General features: G+C 51.6%; 1 protein-coding gene across 2 annotated transcripts; it reads right to left on the minus strand.

Moving 5' to 3' along the window:
• Positions 1–210: 210 nt before the first annotated feature.
• Positions 211–20240, minus strand: LIPG (lipase G, endothelial type). Of its 2 annotated transcripts, none has more exons than XM_032882541.1 (10): positions 19855–20240; positions 17109–17290; positions 15270–15449; positions 13597–13708; positions 8481–8702; positions 6828–7070; positions 5965–6085; positions 5091–5309; positions 3025–3129; positions 211–975 (listed from the first exon to the last, which is right to left on the minus strand). In XM_032882541.1, exons 1-10 carry the CDS (start codon positions 19949–19951, stop codon positions 954–956), a joined length of 1503 nt encoding a protein of 500 aa, XP_032738432.1. In that variant the 5' UTR covers positions 19952–20240; the 3' UTR covers positions 211–953. The 2 variants fall into 2 exon arrangements, with proteins under 2 accessions (XP_032738432.1, XP_032738431.1); XM_032882540.1 differs by having other exon boundaries at positions 211–987.
• Positions 20241–22111: the final 1871 nt, after the last annotated feature.

A 22111-nucleotide genomic window follows, 5' to 3' on the forward strand; every position in this document is an offset into this window, starting at 1 on the left:
GTTCTGAAGCCGTCACATTTGGGAACTGGCCACCCTTCTGTCCCCAGCACGTACGGCACTCTGCTTGCTCCCATGCAAGTGACCAAAACATGTCACTTTTCCCGAACTGGCTGAGATCCCTCTACGCCTGGGATCCCCAACTCTCACACCCTGTAGCCCCCAGCACCACCCCCCTGCAGTGTCCCTCGTGCCCCTCATCACACGTATACCCCTGGATCACCTACCAGTGGAAGGGAGTCTAAAAATCCCAACCCGCTCAGATTCTAAGTCTGGGGAGGTTTATGAATGTGTCTCCTGCCATGTGCTAATGAGGGTTAAGTGCTTAACAAACATTTGTCCAATCAAAAAATAATCAACAGAAAACCGAGAAAGCCAATGATGTGTGCTTTAGAGAATGAGCCGGAAAGCAGGACGGAATGGCTGAAACGTAACCAGGAGTGATCAGGGCAGCCCACGGAACCCCAACAGTGAGGGCCTCGCCACCACCCCAGATCGTCACCCCCTCTCTCTGGATGAACGAAGTCACAGGTCTGCCATCCCACGAGTCAGCTCCCAGCACAACGACCGCTCCCCACCTCTCAGGTCAGGTCTGGCAGCTGACAGCCTTCCACGTGCTTCCACAAGTGTTCTGTATCAGGGAAAGCACGGACTCATCTAGTCCCTTAGAAACCAGCCCGGTGTGCACAAGAGACCCCGGGCCTTTGACCCTTTGCACATAGGTTTGGAGTTAGAGCTATTCTAGAGCAGCAGGAAACAGCAGAAACAGCAGTGCGTGGTCCCCTCTGGTGAGAAGTCCCAACCGTCATAGGAGGTAAGGTCGTGGGCCCAGCAAAGAGACTCCTCCGGGTGCTCGAGGGTCCAGGCCAAGAGGGGTCCTTCCATCAGGGGCATCCTCAGCCGTAACTTTCCTCCGTGTCCCTGGAAGGTAGGGGTGGGCGGGCCTGGCTGGCCCCTCAGAGAAGATCCGTAGCGAGGCTGTAGGGGACCCTGTAAGAGAGGCGCTCAGTCACTCGCTTGGCAAACACACCAGCCTGCACTGAGTGTGTGCTCTGTTTACCTCAACACCAGGGTTTCTTACACACCTGTCACACTCTTTTACTTGCTTCCTATTCAGAACAAGAGAAAAGGGTCCTGAATGCCTCCTCCTCCCCCTCTCCCAATGAGCCACGGATTCACTTAGAGAAACACAACACTGGGGCAGTCTCTGGCTTCCTAGCTCCTTACACCTCAGCGCTGGCTTGCACAGGCTCAGCACAATACTCATCCGTGCCACACACACACACGCAGGGAGAACTATCCATGAGTCCTCTTTGCCTTGACTTTGAAACACAAGAGAGACTGTAGGATGGCAGGAATGGGACAAGACAGAATCCAGGGATCTTTACTCTAATCTCAGCTATGCAATCATGCAATGGAACCTCCCAGAACCTCAGTCTCTTTATCAGTGAATGGGTGACGAGTATCCGTATTGGGGGAGAGAACACTGAAGGCCTAACCTACGTCTAGGGATGTCAGGACCTCCTGGTGCTAACGTATTACTCAGGCTTCTATTATTGCTTTCTGTTCCTTTGAGGGTAGAGGAATGGATGCCTTGTTGTCTCAAGGAGGCAGTAGGAGGTGAGTTACACCATTCTCAAGTGTCGTAAAGTTCTGGAGCGGAAAAGAAGAATAAAATGTCTTATCATAAGATATGTTATCACAAGAATAACGATAGGAACAGGGATCCTCCCTGGGCGTGTCCAATCCACAGGACTGTTCTGAGAATTGATGAAATCAGTATTGGGGGAAGCGCTTGGAAATGTATACATTTGAACACAAACATAAAGAACTAAAATTACTATTAGAGCCGACTATCCTACGGGCCTGCACTAGATTGAGCCGCTTCATTAGCCGGGCAATTTTCGGAAAGCTGCGCGTCCCATGATCACCAAGCTTGTGGTCAGGTTGGTGACCCTGAACAGGAGACAGAGCAGTGGGGATGCAGACTGGCCCCCCGGGGCTGGCAGACGATTCATCACAGGGGACCCCAGCCTGGGTGCAGCTGCTTGGTAACTGATACCCAGGTCAAGGCGAGCAGGCAAAACCTCCACGCTCAAGAAAGGCCACAACCTTTAGAGTCAAGCAACGTGCTTCAAATGTTCACTCAGCCATCACCAGCTGGGGGATCTAGAAAGAATGACCCAACTTCCCTGAGCCTCGGGGGGTCCACAACAGCATACAGGGTTAACCCCACCAGCATCATGGGGTTGATGACCAAAGTAAGTGAGATAGCACAGGGAAGGCGCTGGGCCCAAGTGGACACATGCCGCGGGATCGGTGTACGGTGACAGCATTATTACCCAGTGCCTCGATTGAGGTAAGCGGTGGGGGCCAGCGGGGGGACCATCTCCAACCTCCCCAGCAGGTGTTTAGGCTCAGAGGCTCTGGAACGAACTTCCCCTTTGGAAGCACCTGCTGCCTCACACCATGAGACCAGCCTTCCTCGATTCTGAAATAATGGGACTCCAGCATGGGGCACCGGGGCACAAGATGGGCCTTCTGTCTGATTCAGTGCCACACACACGAGCATGCCTACTTCTCAAAGACAGGGAGAGCTGCCAGCTAGTATCTGCTTACACCACCCGGGGCTCCAGAAAACCTCAACATGGGGACTGTATCTGGCACTTCTCCTTTCCTTCCCACCTCACTCCCCACTCCAAACTGGTGCCCGGAAGGAAGCCAGGAGCCCTGGAAACTTCCCACGGCCCTGGTCGCCATGGAGAAATTCATTCTAAGATAGCCTGATGCCAACAAGGCCATGGGCTATGAAAGTCTTCCCAGGGAGGCAGAACAAGAGGCAGAAAGACACAACCACACTCTGACATCCTCTACTCCACGGATTGGTCCTTCTCCTTCCAACACATCAGCTTCACAAAAGAAGGGATCAGTTGTACCAGTTTTGTTCGCTGCTGTGTCCCATGTGCCCAGAACCAGGTCCAGCACACGCAGGGGCACCAACACACACTGCACAGCAGTCCCAGTTACCTGGTTTCATTTTTCATTCTCCAGCCATCTCGACACTTGTGGAACCAGAGCTCTCGACCGGGGGAGATGCTGGTGTTCTCAAAGTCTTGCACACAAAAAGTTAATCTAGGAAAAAAAAAAAAAAAGTTAATCTAGGAGGAAAGGGAAACCACCAATGTAGGCAAAACTCACTGGGCCTTAGCCAGATGGTGCTTTCTGGATCCAAAGTGGACCAAGCAAGGAGGAAAGGGTGTTTTCATCCTGCCACTGCCTGACCCAGACCTCCGGACCTCCCCATTGCTGCTGCAAGAGTCCTAAACACGTCTCCTAGGACACCTGTCATGATTGGGTTCATGCGACTTTTCATCAAGCCCCTTCCACTTTCTTCTGTCCATCCACCCAAAAGTGGCCTACCTTTCAAGGCATAGCCTCTCTGAAGCCTCCCTGACAGCCCAAGCTCTTGACCTTAATAGAAAAGCATATTGTTACATAAGTGTTGTTTTTGCTATGGTCAATACCTTGTATGGCATGGAGTTAATTAGGAACGTTTTGTCTTCTTTTAACACATTATACACCGCCCTGAATTGCTCATGGATATCCATACCTCTGGTGGAACTCAGGATACCTCCAACGGGTGCTCAGAAATACCCACTAACAAGTGTAACTGAATTCAGCAGTGAGTCAAAATCAAAGATTCAGAAACTGCTCAACCAAGATCATGGGAAAAATCAGTACTCAAATAACTGTTTGACTGTAACTTAGAGCCAAACCATATGGACCTCGACGGTGTGTCGTTAGCATGACCCTATGACCAAAAGACGTATATGGGGCACCTGACCCTGATGTATGGGACGTGATGACTGAAAGGACAAAAGCCACATTCAGAACAGGTTTAAGAACCTTTACCAGGAAGCCCAAACAGCCCATAAACACACAAGAAGGGGACCTACCTCATGGAGATCAGGAAATTAAAAAACATTAACACAACATTAAGAGACCAATTCACCCCCAACAGAATAGCAAGGGGCCCACCAAATGGAGGTGAGGAGGAGGGAAAGGGGAACTCTTACTCTCAGACTGTCGTCTGAACACTTCGGAAGGAAATTTAATAACATCTCATCACACTGGAGAACATATTTACTGTAACCCAGAGACAGGGGAAGGGCGTGAAAGGCTCTGGCTCCCCCAGTTTCCAGGTTTCTAGGCCAGAATCACTCAGACAAGGGACCCTGGCCTCCGCCCACCCTCGGTCAAACTGTGCCCCCGGCGATGCATAGAAATGGGACACGGGAAGAACTGTAATGGAGACCACAAAACAGACTAGGTAAAGAGATGGTGGAGGCTGCTTCCTATCATCCCAAGGCTGGCAATGACCTCCCAGCCGTCCACACAGAGCTGTGGCCAAGGAAACCCTCTTCTCTTTACCAAGGTCTCGAAGGCTTCCCTGACTTCCGCTTAGAAGTCTGCTCAGAGTCAAGGCACAGTTTCAGAGGCCTGAAACATTCAGGTCTGGAGCGCTCATGCCAGGCTGAAGTTGAAAACCATGGGGGAAATGCCAGCTGGCATAGCACCGAGGATGCTCTGTTACTTAACGTCAGGGCCCCACCCATAACCTTGACTCACAGCCTCCAAAGGAAGGGTACAATGCTCTGAAAATTGGGTGCTGGGGAAACGAGGGCCTCAGGCAGACCTCATCCCTGGGGACTCCCCAGGCTTGCTGCTGGAGTCTTCTCTGGACAGGGGCAAGCAAAGATAGGGGCACGCACCCAATAACACACCAATGAGCAAGGCAATGTTCCTAAGGGATCCTATCCAGGAGAAGCCCTCCTTCCTCTGGGCCAACACAGCGTCCGGCAAACACAACTGAGACTGGACCCCAGCCCCCTCAGCTGAGGGTCTGGAATCAGGACACAAGCCACACAATGGTTGACAGAGGTCTCAATGCAGAATTCCCTTTTCCTTACAAAGGTGTCTACAGTGTTGGCTACATGCTCGGGGCAGGGCAAGGTTGGAAGTGCGTGCTCAGCAAAGGAGAGGACACGGTGGAGGCAGACGCCCTCTGCTAGTTGTTGACACGGGGCCCTTACCTCCGCTGAGTCTCCCCAGACTTGACCCGGATGCGCCGGATATTCAGCTCCCGCTCGGAGCTGCGGGAGTGAGACAGGTAGCTGCGGAGCTCCTTCCACAGGTTGTACCAGGACTGAGCTGTCCCCTCCCAGGTGAGTTTGATCTTCAAGAGGTCTCCCAGGTCCTCCTCGGTGTAGACCAGGAAGGTGTTGGTGGCATTCAGCCCGATCTGCTCCACTCTACAAGGAAACACCGGGGCATGCGTCACCAACCTGCTGTTGGAAAACTGTCCCACTGTGTGGGCGGATACGGTGGCCGCACCTGCCCCCCGGGGACCACAGAGAAATGGGCCCACAGACACTGGTCTTCTGCTAAACTCCCCAGCCCTTCCTGCCTGTCCCTCTCATTTGACACTTGGGGGCCTGTCCCACCCCATTTGTGTGCGAGAGCAAGTGCACACACATCTGATCCCCCAACTAGACCCTGAGCCCTAGGAAGCAAGTACTTTGATGACATCACTTGGTAATCCCAACCTTGCGTGCATTCGACAAAATACACACCGATTGCTATGTGCCCTTCCCACAGACAACTAGAAACGGTGCAGGAATGGCGTTTATGTTCCAAATTTCCTACAGCCTCAGGTGTCAGGCGTTGCCTGAAATGAAACAGCAGTTTCTGTCCAGCCGACCCAGCAGCTTCTCATGCTGCTGATTCATCCGAAGGCCTCCCTCCTAGAAAGGGCCTGAGTCAAGGGCTTGGTGGAGAATGTGGACCACAGATGCTCTGGAGCCACCCAGCCCCTCCCCTGCACACGTTCACACATTCCCACGCTCACCCATTCTTAGAGTAACTTGTTCCTGGACCTGAGCCCATCAAAGGGAGCTCGTGACTTACATTTCCAAAGGCAGAAGCTGGGAGTCTGTGCTTGTGCCATAAAGGGTGACATAAAAGTTGGGTTCGATTTCTCCCATTGTCTTGTAGCTGAAGATGTGGATTTTCATCTGATAATGGTAAACTGCAGAGATAGCAGAACAAAGGCATTCCTGAGTTTTGCTGGCCATCTCTGCACATTCTGACTCAAACTGAGTCACCCAGCACACCGAGTTTTGAGGGGTTGACGTCCCTTTGGTCCAGCCCAGCCTCCAGCCCCCCTCTGCTCTTGTTCCATGCAATGGCATAAGGGATCACTGTAGTATCAAATGAGCCCCAAACTCGGAGTTCAGGGAATGTGGAGAAGGAGGGGGAGTTCCAGCCTAGGAACTCTCAGAGCCGGAGCCATGTGACCTTGAATGAAGCACCAACGTATTAAATCTTTGAACCCCAGCTTCCTCATGTGTAAAATAACACCCACAAACCCCTCTGGTCTTAGAGCATGTTACAGAAATGCAAGCCATGACCGATGCCCTGTTGGTCCCATCTCAGATGTGTCATGACACTCAAATGAGGAAAGTATGACATCGCTTTGCAAAAGGCCAATGCAAAGAAATGAAAAAAATCCTATCTTCACACAAATTTGAGAGATCGACACTGCGATCAGGGAGGGACGCTGCACATCATGAAAGGGGTCCCCACCACTTATTTTTAATGATGAACTTCCCCAGGGCACACACAGCGTCATCTGGTTGGCAATGACCTGAATTTTCACTGTGCCAGCCCCATCTCCCGGGGCTGGGATGTGTCCTGTCTACAGCACGCTACTGAGAAGAAACGGAAAAATGAAGGGCCTCCCTCAGGGTGCCGTGGGGATGGAGGGTTACCTCTGAAGGGCATGCCTGCCCGGGTTTTGAGATACATTTTGCTGTTCCTCTTGCTTCTCGTCTTCTTCGCATTGTAGCCGATGCTGTTACACCGGTTCTTCCGGCAACTGAGACAGATCCCCTTTTTGAAGCGGTTTGAGTCCGTGCACTGGAACGCAAAACTCGGCTTGTCCTGATTCACCAGGGAGTCGACAAAGAGGTGTACGGCCCTCTCGTGCTCGCATTTCACCACCTCCGTGATTGCTGGTGGAGCAAGACACAGGGGACACACAGCATGAGCCTCTCGCCAAATAGAGATGGTGGCCCCGAGGCCCACAGAGGTCAAGTACTTCGCTCAGAGTCACACGATCAGTGTGAGTAGGATTTGGATTTTCTGGCCCATGGCACATCATTATCTCTTCTAACCAGAAGCTAAAGCCGATGGTTCCATAAATCCTAGGACCTTAAGAAAAATTTGACAAAGCCATCCCACCCCTTCCTCAGTAACACCGCTGGCCTTAAGGAATGCCGCCATCTGATGGGGGTCCTGGCATTGACCTCCAAGCCTCGCGGGGGCTGCTTGAATAGTATCATAGTGGGAGAGGGTTACAGTCTTACGACAGAAGGAGACGTAGCAATACTGCCAGGACCTGAGGCAGTGAGCAAGCGGGAACCCGGAAGAGACGGCCACGCATCAGTTTCAGCAGCAAATTCAGTTCAACTCAAGACTGCTGAGAACAGGCTCAGGCATTTAGAAGGTAAATCACAAGTGAATGGAGACATCATCTTGGTTCTCCTTCTTTAAAATGTCACAAAAAATTAAATTGTAGTGCATCCATTCTGTACAAGATTATATACTCTTTAAAAAAGAATAAGGAAGAGGGGCACCTGGGTGGTTCAGTCAGTTAAGTGTCTGCCTTTGGCTCAGGGTCCTGGGATCGAGCCCCACACTAGGTTCCCTGCTCAGTGAGGACCCTGCTTTTCCCTCTCCCTTTGCCACCTCCCTGCTTATGCTCTCTCGTGCGCTCTCTCTCAAATAAGTAAATAAAACCTTTTAAAAAAAAAAAAAGAAGTCAAGTAAATCTATGTGCTCTGATGCTGAAGAATATTCACTGTGTGTATATATATATATATATATATATATATATATACACACACACACATATATATATATGTATATATATTATGATCGAGAAAGGAAAGTTACAGAACAATGTGAGTTCAAAAATATAATTTCTTTCTCTCACGTGCACACGCACACACACACACACACGTTTTCAAAGAAAAGATCGGAAGGATACATACAAAATTGTTCCTATTGGCTACCTCTGAAGAATAAAAGAGGGAGTGGGAGAAAGCGGTTAGTTTTTGCACTATGCAGTTCTGCATTGCTTGATTTTTTTTTCCCCAACAAATACATATTCCTTTCCTTATGAAAAGAATTTAGCCACTAATAACTGGGACCTCAAAGCATGAGAAGACCAAGCAGAGCCCCATAGATGGCTGTTAACAAGCCTATAGAAGGACCAACTGTACAAGGGGTTTGTAGCCCCATGGGGGTGTAGGGGGTATTATGAAATGAACTGTTGGGAGCACTACCAGCTTGGGCTGATTTGGGAGGAGATGTGATAACCAAGTCAAACCTCTCCATGAAGCAGAAAATAAGGAACTCACTTCCATATGCGATTGACCCCAAGACGTCATTGAGCCCACAGCCCGGCTGGAAGTCACCCCCGTTGGGGTAGATGTCAATGTGGCCCACAGGCATCTGAATCCCGATGCTCAAGCCGAAGGAACGTGTGTAGGTGTGGAGGACGTCCACGAAGTCCGCATCATCAGGGGACAGCCTCTTGTGGATGTCCACCCCTTCAAACAAGGGCCCGGCGGGATCCAAACCTACAGCAGAAGGGGGAGCCAATACCAACCATATCAGATGTACCAAATCCATGAGTCCTGAGTTACAGGTAAATTCACGTGAGCACAAGGAAGGCCTTCTCGGAGCCAAGCCCCATAAACCTGGAACCGTGTGATGCCCGCACTTAGGGAACCTGCGCTTTCTTCTGAACCCCTCGCCTGTCCTCCCACCTCAGCAGACTCAGAAAACCGGCTGCCAGGTTCACAATGACCTGCAGCTCCTAGGAGCCCCAGCCTGTCACAAATGGAGCAGTTCTAGAAAGAACTCAGGCTGGCCAAACTAAGCCATTCGTCCCATTTTTTCTGCCACTGAAAACCTTCCAAAGCCTTAATTAAGCAGGCCTTTTACAGAATGACCAAGCTCCCTGCATGTTCTGGAGGGAAGACTCAGTTTATCCAAATAGAGCTATTTGCATGTGGACTGACTCTTCCCCTTCCTTTAATGATGAATCAGGCCCAAGGGTGGAATGGCGAAATCAGGGGTGGGGACCACATCAGACACACTGAGATCCATATCTCAGGCCCCCAGAATTCCTGTATTCTGCAGCAAGAAGGTGAAATCTTTTTGCCTGCAAACTTTCCACACTGAACAGGCAAACAGCAATGTAGCAAGAACTGGTTCTCACATTTGAAACAGCACAAATATCACTGGGAGCTTGTTGAAAATTCAAATTCTACTATGTAGCTATAAAAAAAAAAGTCTGGAAGGAGGGGCATCTGGGTGGTTCAGTTGGTTAAGGGTCTGGTCATGATCCTAGAGTCCTGGGATCCAGTCCCACATGGGGCTCCCTGCTCAGCAGGGAGCCTGCTTCTCCCTCTCACCCTTCCTGCTGCTCCCCCTACCCTGCTCTCGCTCCCTAACATATAAATAAAATATTAAAAAAAAAAACAAAACCCTCTAGAAAGACCACACAAGCCACTGGCAGCCAGTGTATATGTGCCACAGGTGGGGAGGGTGGGGAAGGAAAGCGAGCAGGTAGTAGCAATAAGAAAAGAGACTTATTCTGGAACCACATGAATGGAAACCGTTCAGAAAGAAGAGTTTGCAAAGCATGCGATGCAGATTCCCCAACCCCCTCGAGATTCTGATCATCAAGCCTGGTGTGGAGCCCCGAAATCTGTATTTATGCCCCCAGGTGATTCTAAAACGAGGTAGTCTATGAACTAGATTGGGAAAAACTCCCACCATCAGTAACATCGATAACATTGAAACTGAACATCTTAATCCATACAGTTAATGAGAGATATGAAGAGAATAAGGCCTTGTCAGTGTAAATAGCAGCCACTATTACCAAGCTCAAGTAATTATGGGAGCCAAATTCATGCCAGCCTGGACGGCTCTCTGCCGTACAGACACAGGGAGAGAGCCTGGAGAAAGCTGAGAATACTGAGTACGGTTTAGTCTAGAACAGTGGTTCTCAGCTGGGAGTGATTTTGCTCCCGGAAGGACATTTGGCAATGTCTGGACACATATTTGGTTGTCGTAGTTGTGAGGGAGGGAGAGAAGCCACTGGCAGCTGGAGGGTGGAGGTCAGGAAGGCCGATAAACACGCATCATTGTTCGGGTCAGCTCCCACGACAAAGCATTCGCTGACCCCGAATGGGAACGGTGCTGAGGCCAAGGCACCGCGGACTGGAAACACCACATCAGAGGGGAGTTAAGACTAAGAGCAGAGTCGTCAAAGGAAGACATGGGTGACAGAGCCCATCAGATCCCAGCACAGGAGAACCAGGGAGCACACTGTGAGGCTTGAATCACTACGGTGATTTCAGACTAAACAACAAGCAGAGCTATTGTCTGGAAAGGACAGTAAACTTATGAAACTCGTCACTCAGGAGAACTGTAGAGACTGAAAGTTAGCAAGTTCCGGAAGAAGGTTAGAGAAATGCCCATATGACCAAGGCAGAAAGGAAGCCCCGGACGGCCTGGTGGTTCAGCCGCAGCCCAGGGCCCCAAAGGAAGATGGCACGAAAGCAGTGACCCCCAGCACAGCCCACGAGGACGTGGTTCAGAGGCTTCCGAGGGACAGTACCAACACAAGCAGCCTCCCCCTGCCTCTTGCTATGTTTTCTGGGAGAAAGAAAAAGAGAGAGAGAGAGAGAAGACCATTCTGCTTTGCAACCAATACAAGAGAGGGGCTCTTTGCTTGATAAGAACAAAAGTCTCCACCAGACGGTCAGTGCCATGGAAACCAAGCTGGGCTGGAGGAATGCGGGCGGCTGACAGGGCTTCTGGAGAAGATGGCCTGGGGGGGGCTGCTGTTTGGGGGGGCAGGCTGAGCCTTCGCCTACCCAGACTCACCCAGCCTGACACAGAGCCAGGGCTCACAGACGCTGGGGAAAAGTCGCACAATTTACCTTTATAAACTAGGAATAGAGGGAGAGCTTGTTCCCACCAAAAAAAGAGCAGGTGGAGAACCGCCCCTCCTTCCACTCAGAGCCCTACCAAAGTGCTCTGTCCCGCTAATGGAACGCGCACATACGTGCGCATACGCCCCCGGGAAAACCTCGGCGCTCTGGCCTGGCAGGGCTGGGCCGGCTGCATTTCAATCGCTGTTTTATCTCCACCCACAAAGAAGAGGTGGGATGGCCTAGCTGCTAGGTATGGGTTCTGCAAGCTGACAGCCTGGGCTTGAATTCCTGGCTCTGCTACTTAGGATGTAAGACATTGTACCCATGATTTAAGCACGGAGTCCTAGTTTCCCATCTGTAAAATTAAGCCGAATGGCCCCTTTTGCCCCACTGCAATGTGTCTTAGAGATAGCATGAAGTCCTCCTCACATCTTAGGTACTTGACATTAGGAAGCATCTGGCCCAGTGTCTGTGCAGAGAGGACATTGAATTCATAGTTCTTGAATGAACAAATGAATCTGCTTGCTTACTTGTAACTAACTAGACACAGGTTCAATTAGAAATCTATGACCTCTTCCCTACTAACACCCAGACTTCTCTCAAAAGGTAAAACTCGGGCAAACCCCAGTCCACAACTCTAATTCAAGCAAGACTAGGGTTCAGGTGTCCCCCTGTTGGCCTCCGTACAGCAGCATCATGGGTCTCAGGACCCCACACAAGCTGCAGTCTGGTCCTTCTACTAGTTGGGACCACCCCATTCCCAGGCCCATGGGAAGTCCACCAATGGAGAGGGAGGGCACTCCCCCCTCTGACCTCTGGCCTCCCCCATCGGACATGCACAACAGCACGCATCAGGTGAGCCACATACCCTCTGCGGGGTTGCTTGGCAACGGCCAGAGGGTACTTCTTCCCACTGTGCTCACCCAGCGCCTGCCCACAGGGAAGGCTGGAGAAAAGGGGTGTACCCGGACAGGGAGCCGACCCTCAGAGCACTGATTAGCATTCGGCCAGCAGAGCCTGCATCTCAGCAGCCGCCACCCAAACAGGCAGGGGTAAAGAGCTGGAAAACTCTTCCCTAGCCCCATCTCATTTCAGATTCAGAAAGAGGGAACGGGAGGATCTGCGGCTTGTCCTTGCAGCCAATGACCCTCCTGGGCGGCAGGGGGGGATGGGGACGTGAACAAGGCTGGTCTCGCTCTGAAGCATCGTGCCTCTCACTGGGGGCCAGGGGAGCTGCTCGGACAATGGACCCCAGAGGGGCTTACAGCTGAACAGCTCTGCACCAGCAATGGGTTAATGAGCAGTCACGTGGCCACACAATCACTATCCACCTGGACCCTGGGCCCCACAGGCTTGGTAGACAAAAATGAGGTTCTCAAGCTACGCTAAATCAAATAACTAGATCCAAAGGAGTACGCATGCGCTTGTGTGTGTGTGTGTGTGTGTGTGTGTGTGTGTGTGTATTAGACTGAAACCCAGGGATGATTGGAGGCAGGCCAATAGAATTTCACAAATACATATGTTTTTAAATCTACCCCACCAGCATGGTGCTAAAACCTGAAAGTGTGCCTTTACTAAATCGTTTGTTAGCTAAGGACTCCCTTCTTCTTCTTTTAAAATAAAAACACTGCTTGGAAAGAAATTGATCACATCTCTCCTTCTCAGTGACCAACCAGTTGGGCCCTTGGTATCTTGGAGGTGAGAGAGAAGCTGGGAGTGAAGATGAGTCTGAGAATTCTGGAAGGAAGATAAAAGTTTAGGGCAACAAATTTGCTATTAAGCCTGGGGGAAGCACAAAAATGGGAAAGAAAATCTTTCACACTTTTCCACTCATTAGATGATTTAATCCAAACACACATAAGAAGCTCAAGATGGAAAACACAATTTTTTTCACTGACGACCTGGGTACCAATATCAGAACGGCCTCTTTAACGAAAAAGTTGAAGCATCCATTCTGAACAGAAAATTACCACTAATAAACGCTCCAGCAAAACATTGGGGAAAGGCTGTCGGTGGTGAAACAGAAATAAGGCAGAATTCAGACTAGAATCCGACACTCGTTCATTTCCCTAGAGACCCTGGGCATCACTTGTAGACAACGGAGTGAGACTCCGGGGTTCACCCCTGTTCTGCATGTAAGCTATTAGCTGTTTGCCCCTTGCCTGTCAGACTAGACCAGTGGTTTTCAAACTGTGTTTTCTGGTGCTCTGGGACCCTGAGAGTTCTCTGGGGAAGGCAAAGGCCCCATAGCAAAGCAAACACTACCCACCATCTATCCAGCTTCCACCAGAACATCCCTTCTATCTGTTTCATATATCAGGGTCCCACACAAGTTCAACTTGAAAGAAGGACTCTGTGTCTAAAAAGAACACTGGAAAGCTCCAGATTAGATATCCTCCGGCTCCCTTCCAAAGCTAACTGTCCATGGCTCCCTTGTGCAAGAGCACTCCAGTGCAGAAAGCCAGCTTGGCAGGGGAGCCGAGGGAGCTGGGGGTGAGCCCATAGTGCAGGAAGCAGAACCTACCTGTGATTCTGCCCACCGTGCCTTTCACGAAGTTGCCAGCATACCCAGCCACGTGAGCGCCGAGGCTGTAGCCAATCAAGTGGACATTGCCAAGAGAAAAATCATCCTTCTCCTGTGGGAAGTCACAAAAGTGACCGTGAGTGATGTGTGTGGTCCTGAGCCCACAGGGTCACCAACAGTTCAACAATTCTATGGCGACAAGGAAGAGCCAGGGGAACCGGGGACAGACACTGGCCAGGGCATGGCCCGCATTGCTGGCAGTGAGACAGGGATGGGATGTCGCCAGAGAAGGGGAGGGCAAAAGCACTTTATGGCACTTTAAATGCTGAGTGCTGAGGGCAGGGTGGAGGTTATGACTAGAAGCCACATCCCTGACCCTTGGGCTACATTTCCATTCTCTCGGGCACTATGAGGGGCACCCGACTCACTGGAGACTAAGCGCCAGCCATGGCCTGCAGCAGCCTGCTCTCTCCCCGCCTCTTAGGCCCCAGGAGCTGCTGGTCTGCTCACCACAAGCCCACCCGGGATACCCAGAGAGAGGGCACTTCCCTGGCAGGGTGAGGACGTCGGCCCTGGACCCCACAGCTCAGAAACCCAGCTCTATAAAACCCCCAGGCAGAGAACTTGGGTACTGCTCACCGGCCCTAACCAGGATGATGCCAGGACTCATCAGACTCCATGGGCAAAAGGAAGGTCAGACTAGAATTGCCAGACCATGGGGTCACTTTGCCAGTACACCCCTGCCTCCGGGTAAGTCCACCAATCTCAGGCAAATCATTAACCTCTACAGAGTAAATGTAAGACCTTGAGATCTGTTTTCCACACTTAGTATTTTAAGCGTGGCATTAGACTGCATTTGTTGGAACCAACCCTCTCCTTCCCCTGAGAACAGCCACCCTTCAGAGAAAAAGAGCAGACTTCAGGAATTTTTCAAGATTTCAGGCTGGTCCTGGCTCCTGACTATTCCCAACCTGAGGGCATGAGCCAGTAATGCCCCATCAGTCAAATTTTCTTCCAGCAAATAAAGCAACAGGCAAGATCCAGAAATATGTCGATAACTGAAAGGCTTTCCACAGTTCCAGCTTTCAAGCGTTTCAAGCAATACTTAATTCAGTAAAAATTTGAATCCCAAAGACACTCTTAGGCTCCTGGAGTTCACGGTAACACAGTCTGAGCTGTATTTTCTTAAGAAGGTTCAGGTTTGGGGCACCTGGGTGGCTCAGTCGGTTAAGCGTCTAACTTCGGCTCAGGTCATGATCTTAGAGTCCTGGGATCAAGCCCTGCATCAGGCTCCCTGCTAGGGGTGGGGGGAGCCTCCTTCTCCCTCTCCCACTCCCCCTGCTTGTGTTCCCTCTCTCGCTGTCTCTCTCTTAAAAAAAAGGGCAGGGGGCACCTGGGTGGCTCAGTGGGTTGAGCCTCTGCCTTCGGCTCTGGTCATGGTCTCAGGGTCCTGGGATGGAGCCCCGCATCGGGCTCTCTGCTCGGCGGGGAGCCTGCTTCCCCCTCTCTCTAACTGCCTCTCTGCCTACTTGTGATCTCTCTCTCACAAGTCAAATAAATAAATAAAATAAATAAAATCTTTAATAAATAATAAATAAATAAAATCTTTAACCAAAAAAAAAAAAGAGAGAGAGAAGGTTCAGGTTCAAGATCTTGTTCTTCAGAGTAATTACCTGCAGCCAATCAAGCATCCTTGCAACACTGTGTCCCACCACCCTGGTGTTATTGACTGCATCTGTGTAAAGCTGGTGGGCCAGGGGAAGCCAGTCAACCACGACGACATTGGCTTCTTTCTCTCTAGTCTGCAGGGCTGACACCAGCTTGTATAGCCAGCTTTCAAACATGCCACTCATCTGCAAAGAAAACAAGACATTTTTAAAAAATTCTTCCTATGGGCTTCTTGAGTCCTGATGAATACAGAATTCAGTTCCATGACCCTCTCCCCATCCAGTTCCAGAACTTTCACAATGGCTGCTCAGACAATAAACGTTTGCACATGAGCACGGCTGGCCACAGACAGGATCACTACATGTTTGTCTTCCATTGCTCTTTCTATCTTGCTTTTCCCATCAAATCTTCATAGCCGTTGTCTTAGGCTGCCCCCCACTGTCCAGTAGGGCCACTATGAGGTAAGTGTTGGTGGCCATTCTGGCCTGGGGTTAGCCTGAGTCGCTGTCACAGACAAGCAAGTGGCCCCAAAGGCAGCTGGGAAGGGTTGCCCTGGAGAATTAGCTTCTCTCTCTCGGAGACTCAAGGAGATGCTGCGTCCTAGGCAAATGCAGAGTTAACAGATGACCCCTTCCCACAGCCCATCTCTGCCACCCCTCTCGATTCCAGAGTAGGGAAGATATCTCCCTGGAATCCCAAATTAGAACTCAGAACACATTTTCCCACAGAAACAAAGCTATAAATAGGGCCTAGGTCCAGTTGTAAACCTATCCACATGTACAGAATTCGATAAATAGATTTTCTGTGCCTGGCCTGGGAACCCAAACGCCATTTACCATCTTGCTTCTATGGGAAACTGCTGTTCCAAGCTCCAAACAGATTACAAAAGAACTTTCTGGAATGTAACCCATTTGTAAGTTGTTGGCAGTTTGTATTTGCATTTTGACAGGGGCCTTAAAAAGGTTCAATTGTATGATTCTACTTGCAGGCTGTGGGCTGAGGATGGATAGCCAGGCCCTCGCCATCCCTCCAGGCACATTAGGTAGATGCGGAATTACCCACCCCCCAACCCCACTCCCAGGCCTGACCCCAGCAGTTGGTGATAGACCTAAAGACCCAGAATGCATGTAACGGATATGAATTTCTCATCATTAAAAAGAAGAATGTCCCCTCCCAATTAGCCCAGGCAGAAACCTGCTCACTTAACGGTGTCATTTTCCTGCAGACCATCATTATATGATTGAATAAACCCCCTCGCTGGTCAAAAGCTTCTAAAGCTGAGCGTTAAAGCCCTTTTTTGTTGAAGTTTGTCATGGGCCTTTCAATGTGAATTGCCCAGCTAGGGCACATAAAGAGCCCCAATGCCTTTAACCAGAGCCATCTCTATGCAAACAGGAGGGCACCATGCCAACGGCGGCCAGCGAGCCAGGCCAGCTGGCTCTTCATAGACTCTCGGAGCCAGTCAACTTGCTGCTGTTCAGCTCAGCTCTTAGGGAGGGACGCCCCCCCCCGCCCCCCGCAAGGCAGTGGTTGACCAATGTAATTAAGTGTAATTAGAGGGCCCCTTAAGAGCCAGTGGAGCTGGGCTGCTGCCTTCAGGAGAGCCACTTTCTGAAAGCCCTCTGTGTGCCGGCATTAAATACCACCCTGCTGGAGTCCATATTGCCCCCTCAGCGAAGGGCCCATTACATTCTTCACAGCTGTCTGCAACACAAGCAGCCCACAAGAAAAGGGGGAGAGAGAAAGAGAGCAGAATCGGGAAGCACCAGTCTTCTTTTTAATTGACCAAAACAAAGAAGACCAAATCTGGTGTCAAGCTGCAGAGCTCCCTCCCCCGGGCTCACCGTCCATCCATGAATGATGAAGAAGGTTTTGGCGGTCATGTTGAAGCCACAGTCTTCCAAGGGCTGGTTGTGGCCGAGCAACAGGTAGCATCCTTCATGGTCTGAGTCCCCAGACGTGCGGAGGTTGAATCTTACAGGAGGTTTGGCAGAAACCCCTATATGGCTGGATTTGTGGCCCTCATCTGGGGGAAAAAGAACAGCGTGTCAGTGCATCTAGCGGGCTTGGACAGCGAGAGATCTGGGGTCTAGTTCTAGTTCAATCTTGAACACATTTCTTAATCCTCTGGGTTACAGTTTTTACTCCTGCCGAATGTTTTCTCCTTAATTCCCAGGAGAGTTGCGAGGACAGGATAAAGGGACAGCTCCACCATATTGAAGAATTTTAGTTAGTCACTAGTCCTAATTACAGTGAATTACTGTAACTCTGAAATAAACAGATGTCTCTTGCTTTCCTTTCCTCTTCCCTATCAAATGAGTTCTCCTTCCCTCAAGTGACGAATTACCAAAAAATGTTCTTATTTTAAAGGACTCGGGATATTGGAATTAGAGGTAAGAAGCCATCTACTATCATACAATGGGCTTCCCCTAGCATTGCCAGCTGGATTCCAACGCTTACTCCAAAGACCTCCTACACCCTCAGGACTCCTTGATGCGCCAGACACGAGCCAGACGTTCTTCTAGTTTGTTAAATAAATGACTGAAGCCATGGGGGAAATCCATAAGAGCAGCAAAACTGCTCCTTTCTGTGCCGCTGCTCACACACAGCGCCCAGGTCCCAAAACACAGCGGATGCCCGTGAGGTCTCTATGGCCTCTTAACTCAAAGCGCTTTATCGCCATGCTGTTGCGGGACAGTCATAAAAGAACCTCACCCTGCATCATCCAGACATCCAGGAAACTATCCCTTGATAACAGGCTAGGAAATGAGCAAATCAAACTCTCCTGTCACCTAGAGATCAAAGGAAAAAATACCAAATGACCCCTCCAGGAGTTTTCACTTATCCCAGAGCTAAGAAGCAAATGGAATCATGGAAGGAGAGACCAAAATGGTAGAGAAGGTGGCGGTGGGAAGGAAAAGAATACACCAGATGTAAAAGGATAGGGTTCCAGAAAATGCGACTAAATATACATGAGCAGACCTCAGGTTAACTGTCATTAAAGTCATGAACAAAAGCCCCAAGCAGCAGAAATTTGAACCATGGGCAAAAATAGTCAGCCTCCCCAATTCCCACCCAGGTAGCCATTCACAGAGACCAGATGGGGAAACTGTAGGAGAAAACGACAAAAGTCTTTTGGCATTCCTGGGGCAGATTTGTGGATAAACCCACATATTGACATAAAATGTTCCCCTGAGTATCTGGTCTTCTCAGACCCCAGAGTTCTCCAGCTTCATTCCTACAACTTTCAGCCTGGGTCAGCTCAGCCTCCGGGACTTCACAATTATTCTTGATCCATATGCCTTCACGGCTCATTCTCTTACTTCCTTCAGTTCCTTGCCTCAACCTCACAGTGAGGGAAGCCTGACTACCAATTAAACATGCACCACCTTCCCCACCAGCACCCTGTTCCCCCTCTGCTTTACTTTTCTCCTCCTGAGCATCGTGTATGTATTTTAATGAGTTTACCGTCTGTCTTCCCACTACTGAAATGTAAGCTCCAAGAGGCAGAGATCATCTGTTTTGTTCATTTTTGTATTCTCCCCATCCCCCGCCCCCAGTGAGTGCCTGGCACTAGGCAGGCACACGATAAATACTTTCTCAACTCAAAAGAATGGCCTGCAGATACTCAGAATCACAGAACACAGAAGTTGGAAGGAACGTCAGCGTTTTACAGGAGAGGAGCTAGAGCTGTGACCTACCCGAGGTCACAGTTCCTAGTTAGTACTAGAACCTGCGGAGTGAGGCAGAGCTTTCCCATTCATTCAAATTAACCTGCCCCTGTGTGCATAAACTGACATGGGCCAACAGCATGCCCATGATGGCTCAATGTAGCAGAATAGTAAGCAGAGGAGATAATGGGGTAGAGTTGAGGGGATGTCCCCTCTCCCCTACTTAACTAATTGACTTGGCACCCCCACACCTGACTGGTGACCTCATTCCACCAGGGCAGTCTCCCTCTGATGAAAGAGACTGCCCTATAGAACTCAGAAAGAAGAAAGGCCAGCATCTGGGATGAAGGTGAAGAGAGGTAGGTCGGAAGAGGAACAGTGGTGATTGGAAGGGTCTAAGGGAGGAGGAGGCCAACCCCCTGGGGGGAGAGGCCCAGCAGCTTTCGGTCACAGTCACAGTCACGTTACTCAACCAAATGCTCCCGGCAACCGTGGGTCAAACCACAGCCAGCTACCCTGCTCCCTTAACTTTCCAAACACCCACACCCATATTAGAAGGAGGGCACCAGGCGATTTAGCTCTAACAACCTTCTCACCTCGCAGAGGACAAGGTTGAAGAGCGGCCCGCGGCCGACTCTGCCGGTTGGAGGGCACGGATCCAGGGCACCTTATCATGGGAGGGGGTGGGGCGAAAGGGTGAGCGCGGGCCTCTCCGACGCTGGGCGGGGGACCTCCCCGGCAGAAGCGCCAAGGAGCAAGCGAACTGCAAAGCTGATTAGGAGAGACTGGGCAGTGGGAAAGGCAAGAGGACTTCCCGGGCACCAGGAGGGGCTGGAAAGGGGTCGGCCGGGCAGAGAGGGGACGTGGCACAGAGAAGTTGGGGTGGGGGGGGGTGGTAAGAAGAGTAAGTGCACGTTACCTTGCAGCCGTCCCTCCGGACCAGGGGGTGTGGAGCTTCCCGCGGCAAAGCAACAATAGACGCTCCAGAGGCAGAGCAGGGGAACGGAGCTCCGCATCCTTCCCCGCCACACCCCCTTCCCCAAACAGGACTGAAGCAGACAACACCTCTCGGGGTTTCTAGCAGTCGGCGCGGGTAAGACCCCACGGGGGCAGCCCTCTCTAGGCCAGAGAGCGGTGGCCTTGGCCCGCTGAAGGTAGGTGAAGGTGGGAGTGAGAATTTGGCTACTCTGAGCCGCGGGGAGTGGCGGGGAGAGTGAAGGGGCTTGAACTGGATCTGCCCCCACCGGTGCCGCCCGCCCGGGAAGCCAGGACTTGCTGCTGTCACTCCTCGAACTCCCGGCGAGGTACTTTTTAAAAAGTATGGGAGTCATCTGACCCATCGCCAGATGGTGATTTGCATAATTTATTCCCGTCCCCGGACTCTGATTGGTCACACCTTCGCTGACGCCGGAACCCAGGCTTCCCAAAGTTTGAATGAAAGCGCCGCACACCCACCGCGTGGACCGTCCGCACGCGCGGCCTCGCTTCCAGCCCCGCCCGCTTGGCTGGCAGCCGAGCTCCCGCCACCCCACTTCCTCCCAGGGCGGGCTCTCGGACCCCAGATTCTCCGCTCGCCGCCGCCGCCGCAGCGGGGACACTGCCCCGAAACGCTGCCCCCGCAGGGAATGCGATCCCCGGAGAAGGCGGGTTATCCTTTCCCAAGTGCAAAGCCACCCCTGCGCCCGAAATGAGCTTTCCGCGCAGCCAAGAGCAGGAAGGAGAGTCACCAGTCACCCCTTGGGTCCTCTCTTCTCGAGCTCCCCCCACCCCCATCGAGGCTCGCGCGCGACAGGTGCGTGCAGAGTGATCCGACTGTAATCGGGCAGAGCTGAGAGGCTGTGGGCTGTGGCCTGGGCTTTTCGGGATCGCACAGACCCTTTCCGTGCCACGGCTCCGCCACGAGCAGTAAAACTTCGGGAAAGGCGCCCAGCGTCCCTCCGGTCGTTTCGTGGTCCGCAGTACTCGGGTGGTAGCAGCTCCCGCAGCTTAGGGATGTTGGGGAAATTAAGAAAGATAATGTACACCGCTTAGCGCGGGACCTGCCTAGTGGTAGGATCTCTCGAGCCTTGGGGGTGGAGTGCCAGAGGGATACCAGGCGACACTCCCCGAAGCAACAGTGAGCCAGACTTGGAGGTCTCAGACGCGTGACCAGCGCCAAGTCTCGGCGGACGCGCGCAACTACCTGTTGAGTGGAATTAAACAGCAGCCTTTTCCTTTCCTTGGTCACTTTTTCCCTCCTGTCCTTCCCTTTGTTGATCCGCGTCCCTCCTCCTCCCTCTGGTGCTGGCTCCGGTTCCCTGGCTCCCCGGAGAGGCCCCGGGACTGAGAACGTAGAGCGCTGGAGACCTTGGCGGTGAGTTTGTGGATAACGCCCGAGAGCCAGAGCTGAACCTGGGGCGGCCGCCGGGCGGCGGCAGGGACAACTGGGGGGCGGCTGCGCCCCGACAGCCCTCGGGGACGCAGAGCCGGTAGGAAGGGCAGAAGGCTCCACGACAGGGCTGGGCTCCGCCGTCCCTTCAAGGTCCAGGCAGCCAGAGCTGGCTCTTCAAGGCTGCACCTTTGACCTCGAGTAACCCCACCGTCGCAGGGAACCGGTCCCACTCTTGCCTGGAGAGGAAGTGCCGGGGCAGCCTCGTGCCCCTTTCTTCCCGGTGTCGGGACCCCAGCCGGGGAGATCAGTGTGGGAAACCGGTCCGTAGGAGCGGGTCCTGTTCCGGCCTATCCTTGTTACTTTTGTCACTTGGCTGCCAACGGAGCACACTTTGTCCCTCCTGTATGCTGTAATAAATTAACAAGAGGCAGGCTGGCTTTATTTTGTAGTATAAAACCGGGTGCACTTTATGGGATGGTAAATGGCACCCCAGATACGTTCCTTCGGATCTGCTCCAGCTCTCCTCCTTTGGTAAACAATACAGACAATCACAGGTACTATCTGCGATTTGCAGGTAGGAAAACTTAATTCATGGGGACAGGCTGTGGGTTTGAAGGATGTTTTCACAACCAGGTTTCTCTCCTCTACTCTTAATTTGGCCAGCTGCCTTCTAAATATGAGCTCTAGGGAACCATGTCCCCCATCTTATGCCTCAGCCGCAAAAATCCCCATTTCTGTCCTGAGTGGCTCAAAGCCACAGTCCTGGAAACTTAACTGGATGGTGTGGAGGGATGTGTCTTGGGGG

This window comes from Lontra canadensis, unplaced genomic scaffold (genome assembly GCF_010015895.1).
Source record: "Lontra canadensis isolate GAN:19392208 unplaced genomic scaffold, GSC_riverotter_1.0 scaffold82, whole genome shotgun sequence".
NCBI lineage: Eukaryota > Metazoa > Chordata > Mammalia > Carnivora > Mustelidae > Lontra > Lontra canadensis.

Bases quoted from the DNA above. Each gene is read 5' to 3' on its own strand.
- LIPG (XM_032882540.1), bottom strand. From the start codon at position 19,951: ATGCGGAGCTCCGTTCCCCTGCTCTGCCTCTGGAGCGTCTATTGTTGC. The intron at 17,291-19,854 runs GTAACGTGCACT...TTTTTCCCCCAG, and splicing joins TCCGGAGGGACGGCTGCAAG to ATGAGGGCCACAAATCCAGC. The intron at 7,071-8,480 runs GTGAGTTCCTTA...TTGCTCCACCAG, and splicing joins GGGGTCAATCGCATATGGAA to CAATCACGGAGGTGGTGAAA.